At 39.2% G+C, this 14802-nt stretch overlaps 1 protein-coding gene across 1 annotated transcript; it reads left to right on the top strand.

Annotated features, from left to right (window-relative positions):
* Positions 1-3802: 3802 nt before the first annotated feature.
* Positions 3803-14576, top strand: LOC105902796 (myosin heavy chain, fast skeletal muscle-like). The gene is made up of 38 exons (XM_031573807.2): positions 3803-3945; positions 4026-4182; positions 4571-4598; positions 4725-4842; positions 4923-5015; positions 5105-5168; positions 5262-5360; positions 5445-5548; positions 5726-5864; positions 6213-6331; positions 6504-6653; positions 6751-6921; positions 7014-7314; positions 7417-7481; positions 7573-7660; positions 7762-7879; positions 7966-8089; positions 8176-8312; positions 8502-8757; positions 8860-9102; positions 9243-9419; positions 9516-9661; positions 9766-9856; positions 9933-10322; positions 10446-10572; positions 10650-10768; positions 10861-11057; positions 11887-12070; positions 12157-12322; positions 12449-12573; positions 12666-12974; positions 13087-13290; positions 13407-13532; positions 13624-13794; positions 13900-14004; positions 14092-14187; positions 14307-14438; positions 14556-14576. The coding sequence occupies exons 1-38, from the start codon at positions 3835-3837 to the stop codon at positions 14574-14576; spliced, it is 5571 nt and encodes a 1856-aa protein (XP_031429667.1). The 5' UTR covers positions 3803-3834.
* The last annotated feature ends 226 nt before the right edge of the window (positions 14577-14802 follow it).

Raw genomic sequence — 14802 nt, 5'->3', positions numbered from 1 at the left:
ATATACAATAGACTGTTTAGTTGCCTTTAACCCTCCTATTATGTTTGGGGTCAATTTGACCCTTTTCAATGTTTAACGTCTCTAAATAAATGATTGGCATCGGTTTTTTTGCTTCATATTTAATGACTTTTCCTAATCTAATGGGGACAACTGGGTAAACACAAAATTAACATGATGATATGTTTTCAATGTCCTGTACACATGCTTTACGCATAGGTGTTGTTTGGGGTCAATTTGACCCCAGGCTGTTTTAATTGTATAAAATATATAAGAAATATAAACTTTTTTCATCACATTGTTACTATTCTTGATAACAGAAATAGTTTTCTATTCCATATGTTATAGATAACAACAATATGTACTTAGAAATAATATGAAGCCATAAAACACCAGAAGGATATCTCTTTCCAATTTTAAGTAAATCAGTGAGATTCGATGGTGATCTGCATATTTCTCCATAGTAGCGTAACATGTATTCTGGATGTAAAAGGGGGGTGGGTGGGTAGTTGTTTTATTTTTAAGGGCTATTTAGGTAGTCAACAAACAAACCTAAAGTACCTGACACATAAACTTGGGTAAAAAAAAATATTATAATAATTTTTTGGAGATTTAAATTGCTGGGGTCAAATTGACCCCAAGCATAATAGATGTGAGTCAAATTTGAACATAATAGGAGGGTTAAGTCAATTAGCATGTAGCTCCTATAAAGTCCTACGTCAACACGTCACCAAAATAGATTCAGCACTGTTTACATGGACAGCATATGTTAAGTACTTCTTAAGAACAGGGCACGCGTATTTGTGTTACATGCTTGTTTGGGAAACGCATATAAAAATGAACAAACGTTCTTAGAATCATTTGTAGAGAAAACTCCTAACTGCTGAGACTTATCATTATTAGTGTGTGACATAACTAAGATTGTGTTTCTGTGTCTCAACTTGTAGAGCAAGCTGCAAGCAACATAAAGTTCATGGACTTGAACTTACTATTGTTGACAGTCAAGGCGTCAGATTTGATTAAATGTTTCCGGTAAGGAACAGATTATCTCAGAACAGATCGTAGTCTTATCTGTCTCATCCTGGTAGTCTCATTTGTGAGAGTTAACTGATTTTTATCAGCTGGTTTTATTGCCTTCAAATCATGTGGATATGATTTAGCTGCATCAGTTCTAAAAGGTTCTACAACTCACCAGTAATAAACCAACTAAATGGAACATAATATACATGAGCGCATGATTCACTGATGAACAGATCCACATGGTTAGTCTAGCCCTAGATTCACAAATGCAACTCACAAGTAGGGTCTGTATGGAACATACTATGCTTAATAAATATGAGCGCATGATTCACTGTATCAACTATGGAGCTAGAAGCGGGTGGAACATATTTGAGAAGCCGACATAAAAACAACCCAACAGATAAACATGGTTACTCTGAAAAAGGTCATGAGTATATAAATAGTGTCACAAGGCTAAGGAGGTATGCTTAAAATAGTATTGTTCTTGTTCCTTCTGATACCTACAATCAAACTTTTATTCCTTCACTCCGAGATTTTTCCTTTTTGATCTCATGATGTAGAGTGTCCCTAAGTCTACTTGGCAAGAGAAAAACATTTAAAGGCTCTTTCAACTTGTACATCTTGCCTTAACATTCACAAGTTCTAACACTCCCATAAGATGGCCCTTGAACAATGCTATGTATGTGTGTGGGGCATAAATAGATTAATGGGGGATATACTGTAAATTTCATGTTATGTGTTTCAAGGTCTAGGGACATGGCCAATTAATCACAAGGAAATAGTACGTTAGTTTACTGAAATTTACAAATCACTGAAAACTCCTGTATTACACTCATGTTCACAAACAGACAGGCAGACATCAATCCATATAAGCACCAATGGATACACAAATAAGTTTGTGACAGTAAGTAATTTTTGCGCAATAAGTAATTTGCATTTATATTATAACAAAAAAATCTATTTAACAATATACATCAATATGCCCCATGTAATAAGTATCTTTTCTGGTTACATTTAAAAATAGCTATTCATATTTTACTTCCAGAATCAGTGTTTGAAGATGTCAAAAGATGCTGCAAGGTTTAAAATGTCTAAATATGCCTCAAATAAACCAGCTTGGTTATACTTTAATGTATCTGACAAATCAGACTGAATAAATCATATCACATTGTAACTATTGCTTAACTAACATGTAGTACTTTTTTACAACAGTTGTATTAAGCTGTGGGACAGCACGGTTGAGGTTATGTTTAAATATATCATAACATATCTATCAAACACATCTTACCTTATTAGGGATCTGCTTAGTTTGCAGAAGATGAGCAATATAAGGACCTGCAGGGAGCAGGGAGGACTGCAAGAGTAGCTGGGGGGTTCCAGTTCACAGTAAGTCATCACTTGCTATAGTAGACTGAGAGGGAGCTGCTATCAACCAGGAGTTGTTGCATGGCAAACACTGTATTTCAGATGTGAACGATGAGAAAGTTGGATTTTAATGAGAAACTTTGTTACTGACTTTGTTTTTCAGCGGCGTTGACAACGTTTGCCCCATTCATCTGGTTTTGGAAAGAAAAGGTAACAATTTATTTTCATTTACTAGTTTAGAAAGAATTGTTCTTTTTACTTTTTACTTACAAATTAAACCACCATGAAAGAAAGTCAGATGCTTATTTTCAACAAAAACACTTTCATCTTCCAAATGAAAAGTTTCCTTCTCCAAATGGTTTTTTGATAGCTCAGGAGACTTGCATGTGACTCTTATTATAGTTTAATTTATGTATCACTTTAAAGCTAGATAACACCCTGAGAGAAACAGTTGGAGACAGAAATGAGAAGTGGGCAGTTAATTGTCTGCCATAATTGACCAAAAATCTCCTACCTATCCCTCTCCAGAACAGCTTTAAACAGCCTTTTTAAATCTTCCAATGATATTGAATGTCAGTACAACAGAATCCAGTCACAGGTGTCCATCATTTGCTTCATCATTGGCTACCTTGGGTAGGCAAATGATGAATGGAAAACCTGTGTACCTCATCTGGTTATCTAATATGTAAAAGCAAAGGTCAGTTATTTAGCTGACGCTTTCATCCAAAGTGACATAGAGACAACCTGCAGCAATCAGGAATGCAACCTACTTGGTTGCCACTGCATCGCTACACCCCTTATATGTTGGGTAAAATGAAAAAAGTTTGCCTTTCGACCATGTCATTTGCTGTTGTTTCAATGCTAAATGTTTTCTTGAATGTTCCTACGGATCCAGAGACACTCATTTTATTGGGCATAATTAGTTATGTTCCCTCATTAGATGTTTTTCTGCTTTATTACCCTTAGTCATTTCTGAGTGGCTACTCAAACAATACTAGGGAAACTGTCATGTGGTTCCTTATTACAAAAGTATTTGTCAGTGTTTAGCAACTGATTGAATTAAAATAATTACTCTTAGCCTTTTATGTTCTCTATTCTTAGTAACCCGCAACCATGGGAGACGGTGAAATGGCCGCTTATGGCGAGGCTGCGATTTACCTTCGTAAGCCTGAGAGGGAGAGACTTGAGGCCCAAAGCAAGCCCTTCGATGCAAAGTCAGCTGTGTTTGTAGTTGACAAGGAAGAGTTGTACCTCAAGGCTACAATCAAGAAGAGAGATGGCGCCAAAGTCACCGTTGAAGTCCATGATACCAAGGAGGTATATGGTTCTTTGCATTGTGTTCAGATATTTAGTGATTACTTCAATTATACAGAACATTTCTTGAACATTTCCTCTTTCTATTTTGTTCATTTGTTTTAGGAAAAGACCGTTAAGGAGGAAGAGGTCTTCCCCATGAATCCTCCCAAGTATGACAAGATTGAGGACATGGCCATGATGACCCACCTCAATGAAGCATCTGTCCTGTATAACCTCAAAGAGCGTTATGCAGCATGGATGATCTACGTAAGCATTATGATTTCTCACAAATGATTCTAACAGATCACAAATCTGGAAAACCAATCCTCTTTATTTCCTTAATCTAGACCTACTCTGGACTTTTCTGTGCCACTGTGAACCCCTACAAGTGGCTCCCAGTGTATGACCAATCAGTGGTGGAGGCCTACAGAGGCAAGAAGCGCATAGAGGCCCCACCCCACATCTTCTCTGTCTCTGACAATGCCTATCAGTTCATGCAGGCTGGTTAGTACGTAATTTCCTGTTTATTTATCTCTCGAAAATCTGTGTGTCTTTACCAGTGTTTGTAACCCCCCTCCCCAGAAGCTGTCTCTTAGTTTGACGATAGCCGTACTTAGCAGGCCTTTACGGGGCCAGTGTGGTTAATACGTCATTTCCTTATTTGTATCTCTGGAAAATCTGTGTTTGTAACCCCCCCCCCATACCTCCTGGTATGAAATGCACCGTACAAATAAAGTTTGATTTGATTTGATTTGATTTGATTTGATGCAAAGAGATAAGCATTTCAGTTTAAAAGCCATTGAATGATGTGATTAAATTATGTATTTCTTCATAAACTAATTTTATCGAAAATAAATGATTTATTTATCTAAAACTCAGTTTTGTTCCACAGACAGGGAGAACCAATCCGTCCTGATTACGTAAGTGTCAATTCATGCCTTCAAACTTATGACAGTAATTAAACAGGGATAAAAGTCTGCATTATATTCTATGTAATCTTGTGTCACTCTTTTAATTGTGACTGCAATATATTCTGTTTAATCCAGTGGAGAATCCGGTGCTGGGAAGACTGTGAACACCAAGCGTGTCATCCAGTATTTTGCAACAATTGCAGTGTCTGGTGTCAAAAAAAAGGACGAGGTAGCAGGCGCCGGAAAGATAAAGGTAGGAACCCTTTACACATTCATAGGCTAATTATCATGAAGCAACATTCACTTCCTAACAACATATTCATTGACTTGCAGGGCTCTCTTGAAGACCAGATTATTGCTGCCAACCCACTGTTGGAGGCTTATGGTAATGCTAAGACTGTGAGGAATGACAACTCTTCCCGTTTTGTAAGTTCATTTCTCATCTAAACTCTGTTCTCAGTTCTGTAGATATTAATCGGAATACATTTCTAAGAATATATTTTGATCTCAAACAGGGTAAATTCATCAGAATTCACTTTGGCAACACTGGGAAACTGGCTAGTGCTGATATTGAGACTTGTAAGTATACTTATCCTTCATGTTTGGTAAAATATTGAATCATTTCTGCCTTCATTTTATCAAAAGAAAATACGTACTTCCCCACCTTAATAGACCTGCTGGAGAAGTCTAGAGTGACATTCCAGCTTTCTGATGAAAGAGGCTACCACATCTTCTACCAGATGATGACCAACCACAAGCCTGAGATTGTTGGTAGGGTTAATATTTTCAACCAACAATCCAAAACATTACATTTAACTATTAATTTGCAACAACAAGTTTGTTTTACCCCTACAGAAATGTCACTCATCACAACCAACCCCTATGACTACCCTATGTGCAGTCAGGGTCATATCGTTGTGGCCAGCATTGATGACAAAGAGGAGTTGGACGCCACAGATGTAAGTCATCCAGAATATTACTGTATTTAAAAAAAAATGTAAAGCATTATAATATTAATAATAATAATATAATTAATTATTTCAGACTGCCATTGACATCCTGGGTTTCCATTCGTAAAAACACTAATGATTAAAAATATATATGCTCTTAATTTGCATTTATGCATGTAATTGCAGGATGCCATTGACATCCTGGGTTTCAATCAAGAGGAGAAAGTCACCATTTTCAAGATGACTGGCTGTGTGCTCCATCATGGCAACATGAAATTCAAGCAGAAGCAGCGTGAGGAGCAGGCTGAGCCTGATGGCACTGAGGGTGGGTTTAAAAACTCTACTGAACTTTGGTCAGTTCTCCTAATAAATACAAGGTAGTCTTCTTTATTGAAGTAATTTTGCTATGTTAAATTGATGTATCAGTATATAAAATATATACAGTATATATATAAAATATAATAAAAACATCAACTTGTACTTTTCCTCTTGTTAGCTATAGTTCATATTATATTCATTCATAATATGTATTAATCAAGATTACAGCTGCAAGTATGACAACATACATTTTTAGAAAATATATTTATGGTGAACTCACAATTTAAGTTAAGGATTATTTGCCAGGGTAAAATACTGATATAAATAACTTACTTACATGCTTTGTTGTTTCCAGATGCTGACAAAGTTGCCTACCTCCTGGGCCTGAACTCTGCTGATATGCTGAAGGCTTTGTGCTACCCAAGAGTGAAAGTCGGAAATGAGTATGTCACCAAGGGTCAGACTGTGCCACAGGTATTATTTCACCCACTACAATGTTACTAAAGAACACAACATTTTTTATATTGTTTGTGAAGGGATTTTACCGCTGGTATTGTCTTTCTTTTATCAAGTGTTCCAAAATAACTATACAATTAATAGTTTGGTCTATGCATACTGAGACCATTAATTTGATATATTTTTTCAGGTCTATGCTTCAGTTATGGCCTTGGCCAAGTCTATCTATGAGAGGATGTTCTTGTGGATGGTCATCCGTATCAACCAGATGTTGGACACAAAGCAAGCAAGGCAATTCTACATTGGTGTGCTGGACATAGCTGGCTTTGAGATTTTTGATGTGAGGACAAAATTATGAGATTGTTCACCAACATTATTTATTTCTCGTAACTCAGGTGAGCCACTCTCAAATAATGTTTAATATGTATCCAACACAGTACAACAGCATGGAGCAGCTGTGTATCAACTTCACCAATGAAAAACTGCAACAGTTTTTCAACCACCACATGTTTGTCCTGGAGCAAGAGGAGTACAAGAAGGAGGGCATTGTTTGGGCGTTCATCGACTTTGGCATGGATTTGGCCGCTTGCATTGAGCTGATTGAGAAGGTCCATTTCAATCAACCAAAAAAGCAAAATGTAGACATGTATTGTTTCATGATGTCCGATTTCAAAATAATGCAATCTTATTTTTCAAACAGCCCATGGGTATCTTTGCAATCCTTGAAGAGGAGTGCATGTTCCCCAAGGCCTCTGACACTACTTTCAAGAACAAGCTGTATGACCAGCATCTTGGAAAGACCAATGCCTTCCAGAAGCCAAAGCCTGCCAAAGGCAAGGCTGAGGCTCACTTCTCCCTGGTGCACTATGCAGGCACTGTGGACTACAATGTTACTGGTTGGCTGGACAAGAACAAGGATCCACTGAATGACTCTGTTGTGCAGCTGTACCAAAAGTCAGCAGTGAAACTGCTGCCCCTCCTGTACCCACCTGTTGTTGAGGGTAAAAACCTGTTAAAGTCAAAAAGCTAACACACAAATAGTAATTATATCATAATCTGCATATACAACTCAATAATCAAATTCATCATTTGTGTGTCAACAGAGACTGGTGGTGGTGGTAAGAAAAAGAAGGGTGGCTCCATGCAGACTGTGTCTTCACAGTTCAGGGTATATATTTTGAACCAATAACAAAAACAAATAAATCAATCATTAGAAATTAAGGTCAGGGCGTAAATTGACTGCATTCTTACTTCAACAGGAGAACTTGGGCAAACTGATGACCAACTTGAGGAGCACTCATCCTCACTTTGTGCGTTGTCTGATTCCAAATGAGATTAAGAAACCAGGTAAAGGTTTTTGATTATGTCATTAAAATTGAGGAAAACAAGTACATTATTTTAGACCTTTTGTTTTATTTCCTCTAACTGACACCTATATGTCCTGACAGGTTATATGCAGAACTTTCTGGTCATCCACCAGCTCAGGTGTAATGGTGTACTAGAGGGTATCAGAATCTGTAGAAAGGGTTTCCCAAGCAGAATCATGTATGCTGACTTCAAGCAAAGGTGCATTGAGAGCAGATAAACTACTACATCTTTTTTATGTTTGATTTTGAAGAGGAAAATTAACACATTTATTTGATTAACTGCAGATACAAAGTCCTCAATGCCAGTGTTATCCCTGAAGGTCAATTCATTGACAACAAGAAGGCTGCTGAGAAACTCTTGGGATCAATTGACATTGATCACGAGGAGTACAAGTTTGGATACACTAAGGTAAAGATCTTAAAAGAACTGTATTCCAAGAAGAACCATCCATCTCTCTTCCAAATGCTCATATGGTTTTTGCTCCTCCCTCTCAGGTATTCTTCAAGGCTGGTCTGCTGGGTACACTTGAGGAGATGCGAGATGAGAAACTGGCTGCCTTGGTCACAATGACTCAGGCTCTCTGCCGTGCATACCTGAGTAGGAAGGAGTTTGTCAAGATGATGGAAAGAAGGTCAATTTCATTCACAAAAAGTATCAGTAATGTTAAACATGAATATTCAGTGGTCAACAGCAAATAGAAGTGTATTTGTAAAAGGTACAATTGTATCAAAAATGTATTAATGTATGAATTCATTCAATCAAAATTCTACACATGATTGTTAGGTTGTAAAATAATTTACAACCAAAACTGATTTTGTAGGGAGGCTGTCTTTTCCATTCAGTACAACATCCGATCCTTCATGAATGTCAAGCATTGGCCCTGGATGAAGGTTTACTACAAGATCAAGCCTCTTCTGCAAAGTGCTGAGACAGAGAAAGAGCTGGCCAACATGAAGGAGGACTTTGCAAAATGCAAAGAGAGTCTGGCAAAGGCTGAGGCCAGGAAGAAGGAACTTGAGGAGAAGATGGTCGCTATTGTGCAAGAAAGGAATGACTTGCAGCTGCAAGTGGCATCTGTATGTTATCTATCTCTAGTTGTAATACTGTAGGCATAATTATTCATATCTAGTACATGTATGGAAGTAAATGTAAACAGATGTTTATCCTCTTATCTCTAGGGTTCAGAGGGTCTCAATGATGCTGAAGAGAGGTGTGAGGGTCTTATCAAGAGTAAGATTCAGCTCGAGGCCAAACTCAAGGAGACAACCGAGAGACTGGAGGATGAAGAGGAAATCAATGCTGAGCTGACTGCCAAGAAGAGGAAGTTGGAGGATGAGTGCTCTGAGCTCAAGAAAGACATTGATGACCTGGAGCTGACCTTGGCCAAAGTGGAGAAGGAGAAACATGCCACTGAGAACAAGGTTGGCATTTATTGAAGGAAGAACATCAGTGTGTTATTTAGTAGGGTTTGAACACACAGCAACACTGGGCAAAAATATGGAAACAGTCAGTAATGTTTCTGAATTTCACTGGATACTGACATGAAACTTTCTATGCACAGGTTAAAAATCTAACTGAAGAGATGGCTTCTCAAGATGACTCCATTGCTAAGCTGACAAAGGAGAAGAAAGCTCTCCAAGAGGCCCACCAGCAGACTCTTGATGATCTCCAGGCAGAGGAAGACAAAGTCAACACTCTGACCAAAGCCAAGTCTAAGCTTGAACAACAAGTAGATGATGTGAGTTAATCATTTACAGTATATGAATGCAATATTTCATACTCAAGCTTTAGTATCTCTTTTCCGAATTGAATACCTCACACTTTGATTCGGCAGCTTGAGGGTTCCCTGGAGCAAGAAAAGAAGCTCCGCATGGACCTAGAGAGAGCCAAGAGGAAGCTTGAGGGTGACCTTAAACTATCCCAGGAAAATGTCATGGATCTGGAAAATGAAAAGCAGCAGTCTGATGAGAAGATAAAGAAGTACAGGCGACATCTATTATCTATTATGAAACACTGAGGTTCAATTTCCATGTGTGCAGCCAGCTTCAGGTTAATGTTAATTTCTTTTTCTTTTTGTTAAACAGGAAGGAATTTGAAACAAGTCAACTTCTTAGTAAGATTGAAGATGAACAATCACTGGGTGCTCAGCTTCAGAAGAAGATCAAGGAGCTTCAGGTTTGTTTACTCTGATCAAAATGTTGAGCATTTTCTCTAAGTTATGTATGACTATGTGTGTTCTCACAATCAATAGGCTCGCATTGAGGAACTGGAGGAAGAGATTGAGGCTGAACGTGCAGCTCGTGCCAAAGTTGAGAAGCAGAGATCTGATCTTTCCAGGGAACTTGAGGAGATCAGTGAGAGGCTTGAGGAGGCTGGTGGTGCCACTTCTGCTCAAATTGAGATGAACAAGAAGCGTGAGGCTGAGTTCCAGAAGCTGCGTCGTGACCTTGAAGAGTCCACCCTGCAGCATGAAGCCACTGCTGCAGCTCTCCGCAAGAAGCAGGCTGACAGCGTGGCCGAGCTGGGAGAGCAGATCGACAACCTCCAGCGTGTCAAGCAGAAGCTTGAGAAGGAGAAGAGTGAATATAAGATGGAGATTGATGATCTCTCCAGCAACATGGAGGCCATTGCAAAAGCTAAGGTTAGTGAAATGTATGCCTTCATCTATTGCTTTGAACTAACTTCACTTTCCACTTTCTAAATTTGTTTCGAACTGCATTGTTTTCCCTACCTTCATATGGCTCACATGCATTTTCATGAAAAGGGAAATCTGGAGAAGATGTGCCGCACCCTTGAGGACCAACTAAGTGAAATCAAGGCTAAGAGTGATGAGGGAGTCCGCCAGATCAATGACCTCAGTGCTCAGAGAGCAAGGCTTACTACGGAAAGTGGTAAGATTCATAGAATGTATATGTTTAGTTTGTATTTGTCCATAAACTTTGTGCTAAAAAACACAACTGTCAACCAGGTGAGCTTGGACGTCGGGTGGAGGAGAAAGATGGCCTGGTTTCTCAACTGACCAGAAGCAAGCTGGCATACACTCAGCAAATTGAGGAACTGAAGAGGATTAATGAAGAGGAGGTCAAGGTAAAGAATCCTAATTAAGTAAAAGACTACTGGCTTACATTAATGAAATATTGTGCATCCATTTAAGACTATACATACTCATTCATAAACAGGCCAAGAATGCCCTGGCCCATGCTGTTCAGTCTGCACGCCATGACTGCGACCTTTTGAGGGAGCAGTTTGAGGAAGAGCAGGAGGCAAAGGCTGAGCTGCAGCGGGGCATGTCCAAGGCCAACAGTGAAGTGGCTCAGTGGAGGTCCAAATATGAAACTGATGCCATCCAGCGCACTGAGGAGCTTGAGGAGTCCAAGTATGTACAACCCAAATTATCAAAGACATTATGGGCTCTAATTTGAAAGGGAAAAGAGCTCTGCTCACAGTTTAATGCTAAAACAGTCGCAGACACACTGCAACAGAAGAATGAGAGAAAAGTATTGATCCCACAACAACAATTCTTTAAATGGAGTAACTCCTTTTCAGGAAAAACTAAAATGTCCATGAAACACAGGTAATATTCAATACTCAGAGCAAGGAGAATATTCCAAAATGGCAAATAAACCAAGCACATTTTCAAATAACATTAGGAAAACTTTGGAAGCTATCAGATGACCTTTTTGCTCATCCAAGTTAAAAACAAAACGGGTGACTATCTATAGGACAGAGAGAGAAGCTGTGTGACAGTGAAAAGTGAATGACAGGGAAGGACATTTACCTTGACTCATCCCTCTGCAATAATTTGTAGTAATGATAATAACAATAGTTTGCATTTGTAGACAGAGAAATTGTACTCCTTCTCACTTAAGGTCCATCTTCATTGACACTATACTGAAAGACACGACACATTGATCAGTGGTGACTGAGTGAGTACTACTGAATGAGTACTATGTTGAAAAATAAAGAAAATTCTTTTCTTTCTGACTTTTGTGTTGTGCATTAGATTATTTTGTTCACTGTTTGTGTAGCTTCCGTACCCATTTAGTAACATATGTTGTCTGTGCATTAATTATGAAATTACTAAATGAATGTGCTCTAGTAATCAAAATGCCCTTTGTTGCGCGTAAGAGCCTGTGATGCGCATCTCTTAAATTAGGGCCCACTATCTTCAAAACTATTGCTGACAAATACTATAATTTAATCAGGAAAAAGCTTGCCCAGCGTCTGCAGGATGCTGAGGAGCAAATTGAGGCCACCAACTCAAAGTGTGCTTCTCTTGAGAAGACGAAGCATAGACTTCATGGTGAGGTTGAAGACCTCATGATTGATGTGGAGAGAGCCAATGGTCTTGCTGCCAATCTTGACAAGAAGCAGAGGAACTTTGACAAGGTAATACCTCCAAACACTATTCAGATGTGGAATATAGGTAAAGGTTGCATAGGAATCTGTCTTAAAACACAAACTGTTCCTAAAAGGTCCTAGCAGATTGGAAGCAGAAGTATGAGGAGGGTCAGGCAGAGTTGGAGGGTGCCCAGAAAGAGGCTCGCTCGCTCAGCACTGAGCTGTTCAAGATGAAGAACTCCTATGAGGAGGCTCTTGATCATCTGGAGACCCTGAAGAGGGAGAACAAGAACCTCCAACGTGAGTCAAAATAACTGGATAGATAAAGTGTTTTCCATTGAAATGGAATGAATGGTGTATTATAACAATATTTTAAAATCCTGAATATGTTTACTGTAATAATATACTGTATCTGCACATCTGCAGAGGAGATCTCTGACCTGACTGAGCAGCTTGGTGAGACTGGAAAGAGCATTCATGAGCTGGAGAAGGCCAAGAAGACTGTAGAGACTGAGAAGTCAGAGATCCAGACTGCCCTGGAAGAGGCTGAGGTAGATATTCAGGCAGGCATTACTTTACACAACAAGAAACTATACAGAAATCAAGTAATTTACATTTGAAAATTCCTCATTTTCTTCTTTAGGGAACTCTTGAGCATGAAGAGTCCAAGATTCTTCGTGTCCAGCTTGAGCTCAACCAGGTCAAGGGTGAGGTTGACAGGAAGCTTGCAGAGAAGGATGAGGAGATAGAGCAGATCAAGAGGAATAGCCAGAGGGTGACTGATGCAATGCAGAGCACTCTGGACTCTGAGATCAGGAGCAGGAATGATGCCCTGAGAATCAAGAAGAAAATGGAGGGAGACCTCAATGAGATGGAGGTTCAGCTGAGCCATGCAAACCGACAGGCTTCTGAGTCCCAGAAACAACTGAGAAATGTGCAGGGTCAACTCAAGGTCAGATTATGTCAATAAAACAATAATTTTGTGTACTCCTATGTAATATAGTCTAAACTGTCTCTTAGAAGTACAATGCATATCTTTTCTCTTTCCATGTTTGTTTGGTTAGGATGCCCAACTGCACCTTGATGATGCTCTCCGAGGACAGGAGGATATGAAGGAGCAGGTTGCCATGGTGGAGCGCCGGAACGGCCTTATGGTGGCTGAGATTGAGGAGCTGAGAGCTGCCCTGGAGCAGACAGAGAGAGGACGCAAAGTGGCTGAGCAGGAACTGCTTGATGCCAGTGAGCGTGTTGGACTCCTACACTCCCAGGTGGACATCATTTCTTAAAATCATCAAAAAAGAATTAAACTACATTTGTACCTTTTCTTTTATCGCTGTTTCAATCATTCAATATATAAAAGAGAGGTTCTCTTCCTTAACACCAGAACACAAGTCTTGTGAACACCAAGAAGAAGCTTGAGGTTGACTTGTCTCAGGTCCAAGGTGAAGTTGATGACATTGTCCAAGAGGCTAGAAATGCTGAAGATAAGGCCAAGAAAGCTATTACTGATGTAAATGGAGTTTTATGTTATAAAATTGAATAACATATTAAGACACATATGTATAGTTATTTGATTAAATACCCACCGTGCTATCTTTTAGGCTGCCATGATGGCAGAAGAGCTGAAGAAGGAGCAGGACACCAGTTCTCATCTGGAGAGGATGAAGAAGAACCTGGAGGTCACTGTGAAGGATCTGCAACACCGCCTGGATGAGGCAGAGAATCTGGCCATGAAGGGTGGCAAGAAACAACTCCAGAAACTGGAGTCCAGGGTAGGTATACACTTTTTGGTATGGGGACATACTGTATGTTCAACATGTAAAGAATAAAGAAAAAAATTAAGAATTGTTTGAAATGTAAATATTACTCTTGTTAAGGTTCGTGAGCTAGAAGCTGAGGTTGATGCTGAAACGAGACGTGGTGCTGATGCTGTCAAGGGAGTCCGCAAATATGAGAGGAGAGTGAAGGAGCTCACCTACCAGGTACAAAAATCTCTTTTCACTCTTTAGAACGGCATCAGACTCCAAGAGGATAGGACATTGCTTGACAGACTTTGTTTTTCTCTTCAGACTGAGGAGGACAAGAAGAATGTCAACAGACTGCAGGATCTGGTTGACAAACTGCAGATGAAGGTCAAGGCCTACAAGAGGCAGGCAGAGGAAGCTGTGAGTATTTATTTTTTAATCTCATCTGTAAAGGAAAATATTTTCTGAAGTCTTGCACATTTTACAACAGGGATAACATGTTCACTTTGTATTCACTGAACACATTCCCTCATTATCAGGAGGAACAAGCCAACACCCACCTGTCCAAGGTCAGGAAGGTTCAGAATGAGCTGGAGGAGGCTGAGGAGCGTGCTGACATTGCTGAATCCCAGGTCAACAAGCTGAGGGCAAAGAGCCGTGACTCTGGAAAGGTAAAACTGTGAATATATCTTTTCAGAAAGTAATGTACTCAATTTCTGAAGGTATTTAAGCTGTATTGGCTTTACTTCTAACCAATTTTATGTTGTATTTTGTTTTCTCTTTCCAAGGGTAAGGAGGCTGCTGAGTAAATACTCATCAGTCTTGTCACTTTTATTTGGATTAGTATCCTGATTAATGTGACACTACCTAATAAATACTTGCACTCTGAATATCCCTCTGAGTTATTTTTTTTTGTGGTTGAATTCTAAGACATAATCAGAGTTAGATGAAATAGTTGGTTTGGTTTCGCCAGGATTTATCAGACCTTTAACAATCTTACACAGACACTCAACACTGTTTTTTAACCTTTTTCAG

Source organism: Clupea harengus, chromosome 9 (genome assembly GCF_900700415.2).
Source record: "Clupea harengus chromosome 9, Ch_v2.0.2, whole genome shotgun sequence".
In the NCBI taxonomy this organism is placed as follows: domain Eukaryota; kingdom Metazoa; phylum Chordata; class Actinopteri; order Clupeiformes; family Clupeidae; genus Clupea; species Clupea harengus.
Note: the sequence above shows the minus strand (reverse complement) of the source record. Positions and strands in the feature narration are given on the sequence as shown.

Excerpts from the sequence above, each read along its gene's own strand:
- LOC105902796 (XM_031573807.2), top strand. The coding sequence starts at position 3,835 with ATGAATCCTCCCAAGTATGACAAGATTGAGGACATGGCCATGATGACC. Across the intron at positions 4,599-4,724 it reads AACCAATCCGTCCTGATTAC|TGGAGAATCCGGTGCTGGGA; the intron begins GTAAGTGTCAAT and ends TGTTTAATCCAG. Across the intron at positions 7,315-7,416 it reads GTACCCACCTGTTGTTGAGG|AGACTGGTGGTGGTGGTAAG; the intron begins GTAAAAACCTGT and ends GTGTGTCAACAG.